This window comes from Lipophrys pholis, assembly GCF_963383615.2.
Source record: "Lipophrys pholis genome assembly, chromosome: 18".
Classification (NCBI taxonomy): domain Eukaryota; kingdom Metazoa; phylum Chordata; class Actinopteri; order Blenniiformes; family Blenniidae; genus Lipophrys; species Lipophrys pholis.
Window position 1 is genome coordinate 24916994 of NC_137646.1, and position 19094 is coordinate 24936087.

Sequence of the window (19094 nt, forward strand, 5' to 3'; positions counted from 1 at the left end):
CTGGATTAAATCCAGCTGAATGGTGCTACACTGACATCTAGTGGCCTAAGCGTGTAACTGCAGTTCACAGTTTCACATCGAGAGAACTACTGCAGGTAAAGTGGCTGAAATGCCTGTGAGAATATTCACTTAAGTCACCATAAATCCATAAAATAATCAACTTGACTGTACTTAAGTTGTTGTTTATACGTTTAACTTAATTTTCGCCATGTTTTGGTAAAGTTTAACCCTTGTTTTTGTTGGGTTTTATCACTTTAAAAGGACGGCTACTATGCGCTAGCTGGCCGTTAGCATTGTGCTGTTTGTGTTGCTACCATGAGAATTCTCCATGAGACCATGTTGCTCTGTTACACATGCAGGAAAACGCAATAAACAGCTGTTACAACCAACCTGAGCGACTCCACACGTTCTTCTAGAGCAGACGACCGGCGTCACACAGGTCACTCTAGCACCAGGGTCTGGTGGAGCCGACGCAGAGCAACTATGTCCTTATTTTCTACACAAGAACTTGAAGGAAAGACGAAGAGAGACGACCAGTGGACCTTTCTCAGTGTTTCCCTGAAGGTGAAGCTCAGCCCGGTGATGTGAGTACACGTGTTGTCAGTCTACTTTGAAATCACTAACTTAGAATCAGTGAGAGGTTCACAATTTGTCATTGTCAATTTTGACAGTCCTGGAATTTCTGAGCATTTATATTTTGTGACTTTTCTAGAGTTCTTGAGGAGTCGAGCACATTGTGGTGTTCGGCAGTTTTAGATGTCGTGATTTTGATTTTGCCATCAGTTTCGTCACCACACAGCGAGCCGACTGACCGCTGACTCATCAGTAATGTTTCTCTACACATGACACACATCTGTGACTTCAAACCACTGAAGAGGGAGTACTTTTTACACTTATTACTTCACTTCATTGTTCATGTCAAAATATTACAGCACATTTATGGAACGGTGAAACAAAATAGTTTAATGACTTACATTTTTTTTTTATTTCATTAAAATTTGCAAATCAATTAAAAATTTTAGATTAACATCAGTTCTGTTGCACCCGCAAGATGATGGAGGAGGAGGATATACAGTGTACACACACAGTGATGAAGCTGGTTCGATGCTGGACTCTCACAGCTCTTCACACTGAACCACTGACACTCAGCAGATCCTCAGGTGGTTCCTCCGTCTCTCACTGCTGGATGAAGCTCTGCTCTCCTCAGTGGATCTTCAGGACTCACAGCTTCCTCTCTGCTCTCATTACGTCCAACTGCGTAGAGAAGAGGGGAGATGAGGAGAGTCTCTGAAGCAGTGAGGGCTTCAGTCCTGTTCACAGCAGCAGCTCACAGTTGTATAGTATTTTTGTATTTAGGTATTTATTCCAGGCAAAGCGTTCCACAGTGGAGCACAAGGGAGATAAAACCATCACATGGTTTGTGACATATCTACATACATTTGACATAACAATAAATAAGCTCCAATTTGGCCTGAAAGGGGGTGAGAAGAAGAAAACCTATTTAACCCCACCCACATTTTCAATTAATATTCTATATAATGAGATTCACTGTTACATCTTCCATTTTTCTGTAAATTATGGACTCAAGACTGATTTGCCAATCATCTATACAACAATATGAATAAATCATACAACCAAAAATAAACATATCAGCAATGTTAATAAAGAAAATACCAACAATGTTAAGGACACAAAAGTACTTATCAACACTTGTAGATATAAAATAAAATGAAGACCCTCTCTCTATATTGTGACCAGACCTGATGTTTATATAATAGTTTGAATCTGTGAATAGTTTGACATCGCTGGATTTGTATTTCCAATCTCTTCCAAAGTTTTACTCCACATAAAGACACACAAAAACCTTTCTGAGTGGATTGAGCTATCAGCAATGTAAAATCTCCATATTCTTTCAAATTACAAACTCTCTGCAATTGTAGAGATGTAAATTAGTGTGTAATAATTTACTGAATGCTTTATATAGATATCTTGATGTATTTATTATAGTTGACATGTTAACAACTTTCACTGAATAAACAAGTTATGAGTGTGATCTAAAAAAACGCTCATTTCTGTAACATGATTAATGGATTCATTGTGTTCAAGGAAGTATTTCTCCACACTTCAATACTACGTAAGGTATGGGAGAACCAAGATCCAGTATAAAGTACTGAATGCATTTCCATCAAGGTATAGTTTTGCTTTATTTAAAATTGAGGCGTTAGAAGATTCTTGTTTTTATGTGTCTGACGTGGGGTTTCCATGACGATTCATGATCAATTAAAACTCCCAAAAATGTATTCTCCTATTACATTTTCAGTTGGGGTACCGTCAATAATTATATACATTTCTGAATTCATTTTGAGACTGCTGAATATAATTGCATTATTTATTTGTATATTTAAAAGATAATTCATTGATATCATCCACTTTTTTATCATATTTAAATCCTTGTTCACAGTATGCACAAGCTCATTGTACATATTACTACTGTAGAATATATTCATGTCTGCAAAGAAAATAAGTATTAGAACCTGAGATACATTAAAATATCATTGATATACACATTGAACACTTTAGGCTTCATGAAGGACCACCACTGTCAGACTAACACAACAAGCCTGAGGCTCCTCTGATTGGCTGACTGTGTCCTCTGCTGTCCAATCCTGAAGCTGCTCAGCGTTCTCCTCTCACAGCCTCACTGAGCAGTCAAACTCTGGATCTTTGTTCTCACACTAACTGTGTTTAGTAGAAACCTGCTGGAAGCAGCATGGACTCACTCCAACATCTACTGACCTGAGAGTCCAGGTGCTGTTGTCTGGACTCTCCTGAAGATCAACAAACTGCTGCAAATCTGAATCCTGAAGGTTGTTGTTATCCAGGTTGAGCGTCTTCAGGTGTGAGGTGTTGGACCTCAGAGCTGAGGCCAGAGAAGAACAGCTGATCTCTGATAAACTGCAGCTCTTCAACCTGAATAAAGAGAGAAAGCAGCAGAACAAATGAGGAACCAATCAGATGTGTTGATGGAGAAAAGAGCAGCTCGGCTCAGTCCATCTCTCACTGCAGGATCAGAGTCTCACATCACAAATATTTCTCCTTCTACAACAGTAACAGTCAGTCAACTGACCTCAGAGTCTCCAGACTACAGAGTGGACTCTCCAGAAAACCACACAGCTGCTCAACTCCTGAATCCTTCAGCTGGTTGTAACTCAGGTCCAGATGTTTCAGGAGGGAGGGGTTGGACTTCAGAGCTGAGACCACAGAAGAACAGCTGATCTCTGACAACTTGCAGCCCATCAACCTGAATAAAGACAGAAAGAAGCTTCAGCTTGAGGTCAGGAAAAGATGGTCGGACATTCTCCTTCAGGATATTTCAGTAGACGGCAGAATTCGTGCTTCCATTTATCACTGCAAGTCTTCCAGGTCCTGAAGCAGCAAAACAGCCCCAGACATCTCACTGCCACCATCAGACTTTACTGTTGGTATGATGCTCTTTTTCTGAGATGCCAGATGTAATGGGACACAGACCTTCCAAAAAGTTCAACTTTTGTCTCGTCAGTCCACAGAATATTTTCCCAAAAGTCTTGGTGATCATCAAGATGTTTTCTGGCGACAATGAGACGAGCCTTAATGTTCTTTTTGCTTCGTGGTTTTGGTCTTGGAACATTTCTGCCCGGTCTCTTTCTCATGGTGGAGTCATGAACTCTGACCTTAACTGAGGCAAGTGGTGCCTCCAGTTCTTTACATGTTGTTGTGGTGTGGGTCTTCTGTCACTTCTTGGATGAGTCGTCGCTGTGCTCTTTTGGAAATTTTGTTTCTGGATCTTTGTTATTTTGGAGCTGAATTGATGTGACAGCAAACAGAAGCAGTGTCCAGTGGGAGGACGAGTCAACAGCCAAGGTTACTGGACATCAAGCCGACAAGTCCAGAGTTTGATAGTGAGAGTTTGGAGCTCCAGCTGGGAGATCAGTGACTCTTCCTCCAGGAGAGATCAGCCTGCTTTGAAAGCTGAAGCTCAACATGGAGCGAGTCAGAGGTTGACAGTGAATTCTCCACCGCAGCACCTTGCTTCTTCTACCAAGCTTTGAACTGTGGAGCTCCACACGGCTCTGCCACAGTCACAGGACTAAAGCACAGAGAAGAAGTCTCAGTTTCTCATGGAGATCCTCAGTGTGGATCATCTCATATCAGCCTGATGTCTGACCTTTAGTATCAACACAACTTTCACTGCACTCAAACTCAAACATGGAGTCTGACCTCAGAGTCTCCAGACTACAGAGTGGACTCTCCAGAAGACCACACAGCTGCTCAGCTCCTGAATCCTGCAGCAGGTTCCCAGTCAGGTCCAGATGTTTCAGCTGTTTCTGGAGGGAGGGGTTGGACTTCAGAGCTGAGGCCACAGAAGAACAGCTGATCTCTGACAACCAGCAGAACTCCAACCTGAATAAAGAGAGAAAGAAGTGAGATTAGAGGACAAAGTTTGATGTTGAAGTCATTGAGACTGAAGAAGGTTCAGACTGGAAGAGTTTAGAAATGTAAAGTCCAAACAGCTGAAGCCACCAGGAGGAGAAGAGTCTCATCAACATGCTGATCACTGACATGCTGCAGAGCTCAGTCCACCTCTCACTCACACTTATTCACTTTAGTTTAGATGTTGTGTTTTTATTCTTTTCTCAGTGTTTTAAACTAGAATAATTGTTTTTTAAACGTTGTATAATTGTGAATATTTAATTCTCTCTCTCTCCCTCTCTCTCTGAGGAGAGTTTTTCCATCATCATTATTCTTGTTCATGTTGAATTGTTGGGTTTTCCAGAGTTTGCACAGTCGTGGAAAACCTGGTACAGTCCTGGATTTAAATTTCTTTGTTTCAAGTTTTGGAAAAGTTATGGAAATATCATAATTGATCATGAGGATAGATATAGTCATTGTTTATATTTTCAATTATGAAGAATTACTGCCGGTAGTGATATTTAGTGGTTTACTAGAAACACATTCAGTGATTTCCACTGGTGTTATGGAAAATATGGTTTGTGTTCAAAATGGGTTCAGTTTTAACTTCTACTCATGAGCAGTGGAAACATAGGATTTAAATTTACATACTAAGAATAAATATGATAAACACAGTTACTTTGTCTTGTATTTATTCTTACATTCACTAGTATCTGCAGACCCAGTTTGGACCAGGACCGTATTAGGAATGTAATACAAGCTGAACAGCAGCGCAGCAAATTTGGTTTATTCACATTAGGTATTGTGTGAACAGTAAAAATGTCTGTTTGGAGCTGAATTGATGTGACAGCAAACAGAAGCAGTGTCCAGTGGGAGGACGAGTCAACAGCCAAGGTTACTGGACATCAAGCCGACAAGTCCAGAGTTTGATAGTGAGAGTTTGGAGCTCCAGCTGGGAGATCAGTGACTCTTCCTCCAGGAGAGATCAGCCTGCTTTGAAAGCTGAAGCTCAACATGGAGCGAGTCAGAGGTTGACAGTGAATTCTCCACCGCAGCACCTTGCTTCTTCTACCAAGCTTTGAACTGTGGAGCTCCACACGGCTCTGCCACAGTCACAGGACTAAAGCACAGAGAAGAAGTCTCAGTTTCTCATGGAGATCCTCAGTGTGGATCATCTCATATCAGCCTGATGTCTGACCTTTAGTGTCAACACAACTTTCACTGCACACAAACTCAAACATGGAGTCGGACCTCAGAGTCTCCAGACTACAGAGTGGACTCTCCAGAAGACCACACAGCTGCTGAGCTCCTGAATCCTGCAGCCGGTTCCCACCCAGGTCCAGATGTTTCAGATGTTTCAGGAGGGAGGGGTTGGACTTCAGAGCTGAGGCCACAGAAGAACAGCTGATCTCTGACAAGCTGCAGCCCTCCAACCTGAATAAAAAGAGAAAGAAGTGAGATTAGAGGACAAAGTTTGTTGTTGAAGTCATTGAGACTGAAGAAGGTTCAGACTGGAAGAGTTTAGAAATGTAAAGTCCAAACAGCTGAAGCCACCAGGAGGAGAAGAGTCTCATCAACATGCTGATCACTGACATGCTGCAGAGCTCAGTCCACCTCTCACTCACACTTATTCACTTTAGTTTAGATGTTGTGTTTTTATTTTTTTCTCAGTGTTTTAAACACTCCACTCTCCCTCCACTGCGGTGGCTCCAGGGCCGGGGCTCAGTCCGAGCGGCCAATCGCCGCTCCTCGGGCTTCACCGAGGAGATGGGCTGCTGTGACCGACCAGGAGAGCATCAAGCACGGGGTGAGGAGGGTAAATACACCGGGTGAAGGTGAGCGTGAGTGAGGAGAGTGTGTCGGGTGGAGCTGGGGAGGAGGGAGAAGGAGTGAATGACACTGAATGCAGCGTGAATGAAAGAAATGTAAATATCACTGGTGAGGTGGCGGAGAAAAAAGAAAAAAAAGTGGTTGATGATAAAAAGAGTGAGCCAGTTATGGAGCAGGAGAGAGAGGAGGAAGGAGCAGCAGAGCTGAACAGGTGGAGGAGGCAGAAATGGAGGAAGAAAAAACTGGAAAAAATAAACCTGCAAAAAGGAGGAAGAAGACAAAAAACACAGAAGCAAAGAAAAGCTGTGGGGAGAATCGGGTGTCAGAAGACAGTAAAAGTGAACGTGTGTCAGACTACAGTGATATTTCTTTTAACAGTTCTGAAACGGTAAAAGAAACGGGGTATTTTAAATGTGAACGGAGATTGCTGGTCTTGTTCTCAGAGATCTGAGAACAAGACCAGCAATCTATGAGACAGCCACACTTAAAAAGACAGACGTCCTGTTCCTTCAGGAAACACACAGCGATTTTAGTAATGAGGCTGAGTGGAGGAGGGAATGGAAAGGGGAGGCCATTTTAAGCCTCCACACTCCTCTCAGTGGAGGAGTGGGCCTCCTCTTCTCCAGGGCTTTTAACCCCAACTCACTGGAGGTCCAGCACTGTGTAGAGGGGAGGTTGCTTTTAATTAAAGCTCAGTTCCACCATTTTAAATGTGTTTTTATTAACTGTTACGCCCCAACAGCCGGTGCAGAGAGGAAGCAGTTTTTCCTCAAGTTAAGTGAGGTGGTAAGCGGGTGTGGGTTGGAGGACTATTTGTTTCTGGGTGGAGATTTTAACTGTACGTAAGACGCGGCGTTAGACCACAACCATGCAGAGCCTCATCCAGCCTCTCAGCACGCCTTAAGGCAGCTGGTCCACTCTCAGGGCATAGTGGACGTCTGGAGAAGGATGCATCCTGACTGCCGACAGTATACCTGGTCCCACTTTAGAGAGAGCAGGGTCTCCTCAGCCAGGTAAGATTGTATTTATTGTTTTAAACATCATTTTAATGTCTTTAAGAAGTCTGATATTTTACCTGTTGGTTTTACTGATCATTGTTTACTTTTAAATAGTATTTTTATCAGAAATGTTTGACCAAAAAGCGCCTACTGGCATTTTAATTCAGTTTTAACCATTGATAGAAGTATTAGAGGCTTTAATGTTTTTTTTGGAGGTTTTTAGAAAGAGGGAGGGCCATTTTAGCAGTCTTAGGCAGTGGTGGGACCACGGTAAGACTCAGATCAAACTCCTGTGTCAGCAGCACACCCTAAATGTCACAGGTGACATCACCAGATCTATGAAGCATCTCGAGACCCAGATAGTGGAACTGGAACATTTAAATGGGTCCACAGGAGATTGAGGTTATATTGAAAGCCTCAAAAGTAAAAAAATGTCTTTAGCCGACCTGCTGAACGTTAAAGTGCAGGGCACATTGGTCCGGTCCCGGTACCAAACCATCTCTGGGATGGACGCTTCCTCTAGCTTCTTCTTCAGCCTGGAAAAAATAATGGTCAGGGGAAAGTGGTCCACTGCTCTTGGACACGGGGCAGGAGATCTCGGAACGAAGCCAGATGAGGAAGAGAACGGTGAGCTTTTACGCGTCCCTATATAAGAGCGAGTACAATGAGGAGCAAGGTCTCCTGGAGGGGTTCCTGAGGGGACTGCTTCAAGTCTCCCAGGAGGAACAAGGTCTCCTGGAGGGGTTCCTGAGGGGTCTGCTTCAAGTCTCCCAGGAGGAACAAGGTCTCCTGCAGGGGTACCTGAGGGGACTGCCTCAAGTCTCCGAGGAGACCAACAAACAGTTTGCACAGTCGTGCAAAGCCTAGGCCACCATGCTCACCCCTCTGGACAAAGGAGGGGGGGAAGGGTGACCACATTTCTTTGAGAACAATAGAAACATGTGGTCACCCTGGAAAAATTCGCCATTGGTCACGTGACCCCCACCTGGGGGCCCCCGCGCACCCCTCCGTGGAAGCTGCATCCCTGCACCTCACCATCAGGGGGATCAACCAACTCCATCCACAGCCGGAAGAAACGCCCAGGAAACTCTGAGGCGTACCCTGCTCTGATTGGACCAGGGCATCCTGAACACAGCAGGAGTCTGAATTATTAAGCGCAAGTATAAAAGTCCAACCCCCGAAAATACAAACATCTCCAAGACGGATTTGTGCCGAGCAAGACGCAGGACTTCGTATGGGAACACGAAGGAGCCGCGTGTTAACTCATGCGGACCGGCACGGAACGATTCCAACTCGCGAGATGAGCTGGAAAAGCTGTGGAAATATACTTTTTTTTCCTTTCTTCAATGGGACCCAACACAGTCTGCCTCAGTGAACTGGGCTGCTCCGAGATTCCCCTGCGCATGTGCGTGATGGACGTCTTGTTTATCTGGTCGCTAAGCAACCGCAGCCCCCGGGAAGAGCGAGTCAAACGCCTCTAGTGGTCGCGTGGGTCATCGCAATCCCGCATCAAGTCATTGCGCTCTCCCTCTGTGCGCCGCTGCATGCCCCTAATGGTTGTCACGGTCACCACACTGAACCTGACGCCTGCCTCCCTCTGGTGGACGTTCGAAGTGATTCCGCACACACACACACACACACACACACACACACACACACACACACACACACACACACACACACACACACACACACACACACACACACACACACACACACACACACACACACACACACACACACACACACACACACACACACACACACTACATAGTGTTTGCTGGTTAGTAGATTAGATGTCGTTGTTTGATGTCGTTTGCTACTTGAATGTGTTGATTTATGAGACGTTTTCTGAATTATTTTTGAATTAATACATTTTTGGTAATTAACGCCTGTTAGATGAATTGAACGATTCTTGGTGATTATTGTGTATTTATTATTCACAGTCACTGGTTTGTAACAGTCTGTGCTCGGATCTCACACCTTCCATTTCATTTAAGATTGTTATATTTTTACACAGAAATGTTAACTAACTCAAATAAACCTTTTTCCAAACAAGACTGATATTTTGGTAATAGCTATTTCCAGTTTATCTGGTGGTGCCCCTCCTTTTAATTCTTAATTAATAAATAATGAATTTATTCAAATTAATAATTTTTCATTATTAAATTATTTTTGATAATTTATTAACTTTTAAGTAATTACTCAATTACTTTAGGAGTGAAGGAGTATATGACCATTTACTTCCATTAAATTTTTCATAAATTACTTCCAGTGATTTATATCAGTAATCGATTACTTAGAGTAATTTAATGCTAATAACCAACCATAAATCCCAACAATTCGCTAGTATCTGCAGACCCAGTTTTGACCAGGACCGTATTAGGAATGTAATACGAGCTGAACAGCAGCGCAGCAAATTTGGTTTATTCATAATAGTTTAGGAGAGATCAGCCTGCTTTGAAAGCTGAAGGTCAACATGGAGCGAGTCAGAGGTTGACAGTGAATTCTCCACTGCAGCACCTTGCTTCTTCTACCAAGCTTTGAACTGTGGAGCTCCACACGGCTCTGCCACAGTCACAGGACTAAAGCACAGAGAAGAAGTCTCAGTTTCTCATGGAGATCCTCAGTGTGAATCATCTCATATCAGCCTGATGTCTGACCTTTAGTGTCAACACAACTTTCACTGCACACAAACTCAAACATGGAGTCTGACCTCAGAGTCTCCACACTACAGAGTGGACTCTCCAGAAAACCACACAGCTGCTGAGCTCCTGAATCCTGCAGCAGGTTCCCAGTCAGGTCCAGATGTTTCAGCTGTTTCTGGAGGGAGGGGTTGGACTTGAGAGCTGAGACCACAGAAGAACAGCTGATCTCTGACATACTGCAGCCCCTCAACCTGAATAAAGAGAGAAAGAAGTGAGATTAGAGGACAAAGTTTGATTTTGAAGTCATTGAGACTGAAGAAGGTTCAGACTGGAAGAGTTTAGAAATGTAAAGTCCAAACAGCTGAATGCAACACACACACACACACACACACACACACACACACACACACACACACACACACACACACACACACACACACACACACACACACACACACACACACACACACACACACACACACACACACACACACACACACACACACACACACACACACACACACACACACACACACACACACACACACACACACACACACAACTGACCTCAGAGTCTCCAGTTTACAGTTTGGACTCTCCAGTCCAGAACACAGAATCTTCACTGATGACTCCTTCAGGTCGCTCTTACTCAGGTCCAGATGTTCCAGATGGGAGGGGTCAGACTTCAGAGCAGAGGAGATCACGTCAAAGTGAGGATCCGACAGGAAACCATGAGGAAGTCTGGAATGAGACAGAGGACAGGAAGTTCAGAGAGAGGACAGTTTGTTGGACTCTTCCTGTTTGACATCAGAGGTTCAGATCTTCTTCTCTGGATTTGACTTTGGGTTCATGTGGACATGAAGGAGCGAACATGAAGTTCCACATGTTGTGTACAAATTGCCCAACCTGCCCCGCTGCACTGGTGCTGCATGTTTGTTAGTAACGTTCCTTCTGCCTGACATGAATTATTTAATCAGATGTTTACAGTCTAAACCAGAGACAGAGAAAACCTGCTTATTCAAGATACATTAAGATTTTAATTTCAGTTTGTGTGACAGCTAAAATGAATTTCAGGAGTTGAATTTAAAAGATTGAATATAATTAGAATATCACAGACAATAACAGATTGAACTTGAACTAGAATATGAAGGAAAATTGACAAGTTTATACAAATACTGAAAACTGAGACGATCTCTGGAGGTTATTGTTTAAACTTTATGAAAACATTTAAGAAAATATCAAAATGTAAATTTTTAATAACTGAAATCAATTGAAACTACAATAACGGTAAATGTTCCATTAATAGCTGAATAATAACCATGTGATAATGTGTGGAACCTGATCCGACTCATCAACTGGTGGGTTCTTCGTGACGGATTTGAGGAACATCTCCACAGAGAACTACAGGAAATACTTTCTACAAACATCACAGATATTTGATCCTGACACGTGGACTCACCGAAACTTCCTGCACTTCCTCACAGCTGGGATCAGTCTCCATCGTCCCTCCACTGATGTGTTGTACTTCTCCAGGTCCAACTCCTCCAGGACCTGGTCTGACATCTGCAGCATGTAGGCCAGACCTGAGCAGTGGATCGCAGAGAGTTTCTTCTCTGACCTGTTCTCTGACTTCAGGAAGTCTTGGATCTCCTGATGGACTGAACGGTCCTTCATCTCCGTCAGACAGTGGAAGATGTTGATGCTTCTGTCAGGAGACATTTCTTCACTGTTGATCTTCTTCAGGTTCTCACTGACTCTCTGGATGGTTTCTGGACTGATCTCTGTCTGACCCAGCAGACCTTCTAAGAGTCTCTGGTTGGATTTCAGAGAGAGGCCATGAAGGAAGCGGACAAACAGGTCCAGGTGACCGTTCTGACTTTTGAGGGATTTCTGAAGAACTTTCTGGAGGAAGTTGTCAAGAGATGTGAAAACATCTTCCTGACGATGATATAGCTTATCGATGAAGGTCTTCAGTACGTCTGTCTTCCTGTTGGTGAAACAGTAGAACAAGTCAACTGCAGCCAGAAACTCCTGAACACTCAGATGGACGAAGCTGTAGACGGGTTTCTGGACGATCGCAGACTCTCTCTTGAAGATCTGAGTACAGACTCCAGAGCACAGCGAGGCCTCAGTCACATCCAGACCACATTTCTCCAGGTCTTCTTGGTAGAACACAATGATTCCTTTCTCCAGATGTTCCAAGGCCAGCCTGCCCAGCTTCAGAAGAACCTCCCTGTCAGCCTCCGTCAGCTCCTGTGGACCCGTCTCGTGTCCTCCATGGTACTTAAGCTTCTTCCTGTGTGTCTGAACCAGCACAAAGTGGGAGTACATGTCAGTCATGGTCTGGGGCAGCTCTCCTCTCTGCTCTGTGGTCAACATGTGCTCCAGAACTGTGGCAGTGATCCAGCAGAACACTGGCATTCCACACATGACGTGGAGGCTCCTGGATGTCTGGATGTGGGCGATGATTCTGCTGCTCAGCTCCTCATCACTCAGTCTCCTCCTGAAGTACTCCTCCTTCTGGGCGTCAGTGAAGCCTCGCACTTCTGTCAGTCTGTCCACACATGATGGAGGGATCTGATTGGCTGCTGCGGGTCGGGAAGTGATCCAGACCTGAGCCGAGGGCAGCAGATTCCCCCGGATGAGGTTTGTGAGCAGCAGGCTGACTGAAGACTTGTGTGAGACATCGACCACCAGCTGGGAGCTGCTGAAGTCCAGAGAAAGTCTGCTTTCATCCAGGCCGTCAAAGATGAAGAGCAGCCTGCAGACAGCCAGCTGCTCTGCTGTCACCTTCTGTAAGGCTGGATGGAAAACATGGAGCAGCGTGAGAAGACTGTAGTGCTGCTCTCTGATCAGGTTCAGCTCCCTGAAGGAGAGCACCACCAGCACACTGACGTCCTGGTTCTCCAGGCCCTCGGCCCAGTCCAGAGTGAACTTGTGCACCGAGAAGGTTTTTCCACTGCCGGCCACGCCGCTGGTCAGAACCACTCGGATGTGTCTGTGCTGCTCAGTCGAGGCTCTGAAGATGTCCTGACACCTGATGGCCGTGTCATGGAGGCTCTCCTTCCTGGAAGCTGTCTCCAGCTGCATCAGCTCCGGTTCCCTCTGAAGCTCCTCACTGTGTCCCTCTGTGATGTGGAGCTCAGTGTAGATCCTGTTGAGGAGGGTTCCTCCTCCTGGTTCATCACTTCCTTCACTCACACGTTCACACCGGCTCCTCAGACTCTTCTTATGTTCCTCTAGAACCTTCTGCGGACCAGCACCTGCTCAAAGACAACAACAACGATGAGACTGACCACACACAACCAGCTTCCACGTCTCTACAACACAAGTCCAGTGAAGACAGACGAGTCCCTCAGCAGACACGTGTCCACTCTCACTCTGTTCAGCTTTGCTTCTGGATCTTTCTGCACTCTGAGGACAGCAGGACAACTGCTGCTCCTCATCATCACTCCTCTTCTTCTCTCTGTGGACACAAAGCAACATTTACTCTGAGCAACACAACACACAGCAAAGACACAAAGATCCAGCTTCAACTCTCACTCTGCTTCAAAATACTGGAACTTTAACTGGAAGTCAGCACAACTTCTCTCACTCTGGTTTGGAGGAAATAAAAGGAAACAAAGAGTTTCTTACTTTGTGGTTGAAGGTTCAGGTTCACCACTGAAGTTTGGTGGATTTCTTTCTTTAGACCCGTCACGCTTCATAGACAAGCTGCTGTATCCTGAAGACTCTGGAGTGTGTCTGAGCTGCTGACCTCTACACACACACACACACACACACACACACACACACACACACACACACACACACACACACACACACACACACACACACACACACACACACACACACACACACACACACACACACACACACACACACACACACACACACACACACACACACACACACACACACACACACACACACACACACACACACACACACACACACACACAGACCAATGTAGCTGTTTCAGCATCACGTTAGAACTGTGTGGTCTCAGAGTAACAGTGACTCTCAAAATCCTTTTCATCTATTTTTATTTTTTTAAACCGATTCAGAAACAGAAGTGGATTTTTTATTGTTGTTATTATTATTATTATTATTATTATTATTATTATTACATTTACAATGGACTGAATGAATCTGCCTTTTCCACAGGAAATCTATACATGAGTTGAAAAAGACCTTGGAACTGAAACTGAAACTATTTGATCTGGTCTTGATTGATTGTCATTATTGTGATCTATGGCTTGTGGTGTGTTTCCTGACAACAATAAACAAAATAAGAGTTGGACGTGAGTTCAAAAACTGGCAAACCAAACTTTAAAAGTGCTCCAGCTGAAGCGACAGCAGTCCATCAAACACCCTGAGACGGAGTGTGAACCCAAAGAGATCAACCGCAGAGAACAGGAAGTCATTGTTTCAGGGTAGAACAAAGAAGCTGTATTTCACATGGTGTGTTAGGGAGTTCCTTTAACTTTTATTTGTAATTGTACAAGGTGGTGGAGGGTCGTCTGGGTTTACTATGGTAAAGGTGTAAAGGTTTGGGTTCCTCAGGAGAAAGGTTGTGAATCACTGATCGAGAGGAAGATTTCCTGGATGAAATTGGACAAATCAGAGATTCATTAAGGTGAACACCTCAGCAAGGTCACTGCTGAATCTTGTAAGAGGCAGAGGACGACAGTCGGTGTTTCCAAATGTCGACACTGAGACTCTATTTGACTTTACCTGTAACCTCTGCCAGTGGGGGGCGCTCATTCTCTAAACTTTAGAAAATTAAACTGAGCTCCACAATGAGTGAAAACAAACTGAATCACCTCTCTGATGGATATTGAGTCTGATGTTCTCAGAAAATTGACTTTACCAGCTTCACCAAAGACTCTCAGTCAGGAAATCCAGACAGACCGTCTGTAAAGGTAAAGTCTGTTTATTGGACTGCTGTTGCATTGCTGCGGTTATGATAATTATATCTGCTGCTGCTGTGTGACTGTTTTTGGTCAATTAGTTTTTGCCAATCTGCTTGATTTATAAGATTGTGTTGAGGTTTAAAAACTCAGGCTGGCCTGGGCTGCTGAGGAAGATGCGTCTTGGTTGAGATGAAATCTGGTTGAATATCTTTTAGTAGGTTTTTGTTACAATTGAATTGTTGAAGTGTCTTCAGCTGCTGCTTGTTTAAAAAGTGTATTGGTTGTCCTGTGTCTTTCCCACGGATACTCCGGTTTCCTCCCTCAGTCCAAAAACATCCATGTGGTCAATTGGAGACACTAAGTTGCCCCGAGGTGTGAGTGTGTGTGGTTGTGGTATGCTGTCCTCGACCACAGTAACGTCTGTCAACTCTCACACTGACTGAAAATACTGGAGCTTAAACTGAAAGTGAGCACAACTTCTCTCACTTACGTTGAGGTTGAAGGTCCAGGTTCAAGACTGAAGTTTGGTGGTTGTTTATTAGACCGGTCACTCTTCATAGAGAAGCTGCTGCATCCTGAAGACTCTGGAGAGTGTCTGAGCTGCTGACCGCTACACACACACACACACACACACACACACACACGAACACACACACACACACACACACACGGACAGGGTGGGGGTGTGGGGTGGGGGGAGAGAGAGACACACACACACTTTGTATTCAGGTGATGTAAATAACTTGACCATATCATATTTCTTCAGAGTGTTTTGAAGACTTTTATTGGATTTCAAATTCTGCAGAAGCATTAGTTTATTTGTTTTGTCTGCAGCACAACTTCTCTCACTCTGGTTTGGAGGAAATAAAAAGAAACAAAGAGTTTCTTACTTTGAGGTTGAAGGTTCAGCTTCAAGACTGAACTTGAGTGGTAGATCTTTGGACTCGTCACTCTTCATAGAGAAGCTGCTGGATCCTGAAGACTCTGGAGATTGTCTGAGCTGCTGACCTCTACACACACACACACACACACACACACACACACACACACACACACACACACACACACACACACACACACACACACACACACACACACACACACACACACACACACACACACACACACACACACACACACACACACACACACACACACACACACACACACACACACACACACTTTTTTATTACTGTGAATGACTGTCAAACCCTTTTAAAATTAAATATCATTTATTAAAATACTAATTAATTTTATGTAAAAGACATGGATAATTCTTTCACTATTTAATGACTTATTTCATTGCCTAGATGAGCCAAAATGAAATAAATAAATACAAAATTCAATAAGTATATGTGTCATTAATCAATTAATTAGAATATGAATAAATTTTTATGTAAAAACAAACAAAACATATTTAATCATATCACTATTTAATTAATTATTTCATGGTCCAGTGTTGCACTGCTTCATGATTTAATTTGATCTAATTAATAACTTTTGTTTGACACATTTATATATTTAATTCCAATTTTAATCAATTAATGACACATATAATTAATTATTTAATGGTGTATTTAATTAATTTTCACACAATCAGCCCTCCATTCTTAAAATCAATTTAGTTTTTTTTTAAGTTTTCCTTTATAAAGAGGAAATCTCCTCTTGAGTGGAAATAGACCTGAAACTATTTGATCTGGTCTTGATTGATTTGTTAGATATTGTATTGTTTCCAGTGGCATTTCTGTAAGTCAGTACTTGGTGGGGGAGGATTTTATTTCAGGTCTACTGACAGCAGAGTTCAACACCACTGAATGCCAAAGTAAAGAGGCTGCATAACTTTTAAGCAATGACATTAAGACAACCATATAGGCCAAGAGTTCCCTGCAGTTTCTCCCCTAAAGTAAGAGTTTCTAACTCGCACGCTTGTAAATAATCGACCCAAATCATTTCGACTCCTAAACATTAGCTCTAGCTGCATTAGCTGGCCCCAACACCAGTCCACATAAAAATCCCATGATCTGAATGAATCTGCATGCAAAACACACGTCACTGTGGGAGAGGGGCGAGTCCCAGTCATGCAACCTTCCGTGTTTATCAGGAGAAAACATCCTGAAGTGGCAAGAGACCGAAAACCAGGAAGTGAAATCCTCGCAGATTGTATGCAAATTAGAAGGAGGCTTTATTGACAGACAAGAAAATGTTGTAAAGTATATTAACATACGTTTCAGGTGACACAAAGAGTTGCTCAACCTAAATGAGCGTCTCCCCTGATCCTTTCATAATTGTCCTAATAACAACAAACAATACTCTTGATGATATAATGACATATACCTCTTACAGTTACCACGCCGATCCAAACACCTTCCAACCACCAACTATTATGAAACTAATCAAACCTGAACAGCACTTTCCAGATACAAACATACATTCCTTATCAAACAAACAGGTACATAAAGAAGCGAGGAAACAACAAGAGACACAGGTGTGTGTGTGTGTGTGTGTGTGTGTGTGTGTGTGTGTGTGTGTGTGTGTGTGTGTGTGTGTGTGTGTGTGTGTGTGTGTGTGTGTGTGTGTGTGTGTGTGTGTGTGTGTGCGTGCGTGCGTGCGTGCGTGCGTGCGTGCGTGCGTGTGTGTGTGCAGAGCATCACGCCACACCCATTCCCACAGAAACCATAATCTAGCCTTAAAGACAATAAAACACAAAACAGTATATGGCCACTCCTGTGTTTGACATTTAAAAACTTTCTCAAGCCATAATCTTGGTTGATAAATGTGCCGACATGAATACGGAAATAGAAAAATACCTTTCCGACATCATGGTCTCTGCTTAAAGTTGATAAAGTGGCGGGGATCTGTTGAGTGTGCTGGAGGGTCTGTTCTCTGTGTTCAGGCGGTGGCTGGACAGACCCAGAACTGGCCGACTTCGAGCTGCTGCTGATCATGAGCGCCACCTGCCAGGTCCGCACGTCGTACCTCCCGGACGAGCTCCTGTGGGGCTACGAGTTCCCCCCCGTCGTCTCCCTGTCCCCCTCCAGGAAGTTCGTGGCCGACTTCGCCTTTTTCAAACAAAGTGGCCAAAACCAAAACGCCCCCCCTCTTCAAGCAGGCGCTGCCGCCCAGCTCCCCGTCGTCCCAGCCGTCGCATTTACACAAGGCCAAGGAGAACGGCACGGACCCCGAAAAGATGAGACTGGAGGAGAGCTCCAGGGGGACAGGGGACAGGAGACGCATCAGAGATAGCAGCCCTCTGAGTGTACGGATTAGTAATGTGTGAGGGAGGAAGAGGAGGCAGGAAAGGGGAGGCGCAAAGTCGATGTAAAACTGAGATCAGGTTTCACAGGAAGTCCACCCACACACACACACACACACACACACACACACACACACACACACACACACACACACACACACACACACACCCACACACACCGTATTCAAGGCCCCGTTTGTGCGACATTTGGAGTGGAAACGCATTGATTTTCTGTTTTCGTTTCAGAAAACTTTCACGTTTACATGGCATCCCAGGCCACTAGTGGGTGTTTGTTTTTGTAATGAAACCACACACGCATGCGTGCAGAAAACAATACATTACATTATCTTCGTACACGGACGTTCTGTGTACTTTTTAAGTGCCTCTTTCAATAAACGTGTTATTTGCAGCGTCTCTTTGTGCCCGTCTATGAAGAATGTCCTCAGGTGGCGGAAACACGAAATATGTTGCGTCTGTTTGTTGCTGAAATTAAATTTGAGTTAAAACCCCAATAAAATCTGAGTTGAAGGAGGAAAAGCTGTTACACAAGTTGTGATGAGCTGCTGTGTGTTTAACTTCCTGCACCAAACCACAACCACACTGTGTTTCCCTGCAGTCACATACAAACCAGGGTACAGATGCTGCATGCCTACGCTGAAACTACCACCTCTTGCCCCCAACACAGACCCACACATTTCCACCATCAGATATTGACTCACAATCATTTTCTCAAGCAAACTTCCACATCAAATCTTGAGATAAACATGTCTGGGGATCCCCTGTTAATCAGTATGAACAGCCTCAGACTTTATAATATCACTAACCCAGTCGTATGATGATTCAGAGTTACAGTGAAAGAATCAAATCATCTCATGGCAGCAATTATTCAATTTGACTGTATTTGTATTGCTCAGAAGACTTTCTGCAGAACCCACATCCTGGTCTTTTATTCTCCTCACACCTGTGTTCATGGCTTTGCTACTTCATGCCTCTTCATGCT

At 43.9% G+C, this 19094-nt stretch overlaps 1 protein-coding gene across 1 annotated transcript; it reads right to left on the bottom strand.

The window, feature by feature from the left end:
- Window positions 1–890: 890 nt before the first annotated feature.
- LOC308123612 (NACHT, LRR and PYD domains-containing protein 12-like) lies at window positions 891–18112 on the bottom strand. Its single transcript, XM_080486171.1, has 13 exons — window positions 17649–18112; window positions 15732–15851; window positions 15332–15451; window positions 13562–13684; window positions 13306–13391; window positions 11385–13188; window positions 10493–10666; window positions 9994–10176; window positions 5701–5883; window positions 4258–4440; window positions 3128–3301; window positions 2797–2970; window positions 891–1254 (listed from the first exon to the last, which is right to left on the bottom strand). Exons 1-13 carry the CDS (start codon window positions 17660–17662, stop codon window positions 1245–1247), a joined length of 3348 nt encoding a protein of 1115 aa, XP_080342297.1. The 5' UTR covers window positions 17663–18112; the 3' UTR covers window positions 891–1244.
- Between the last annotated feature and the right edge of the window lie 982 nt (window positions 18113–19094).

Coding starts and splice junctions, on each gene's coding strand:
- LOC308123612 (XM_080486171.1), bottom strand. Junction 10,177..10,492: donor TGTAAACTGGAGACTCTGAG/GTCAGTTGTGTG, acceptor CTCTTTATTCAG/GTTGAGGGGCTGCAGTATGT. Junction 5,884..9,993: donor TGTAGTGTGGAGACTCTGAG/GTCAGACTCCAT, acceptor CTTTTTATTCAG/GTTGGAGGGCTGCAGCTTGT.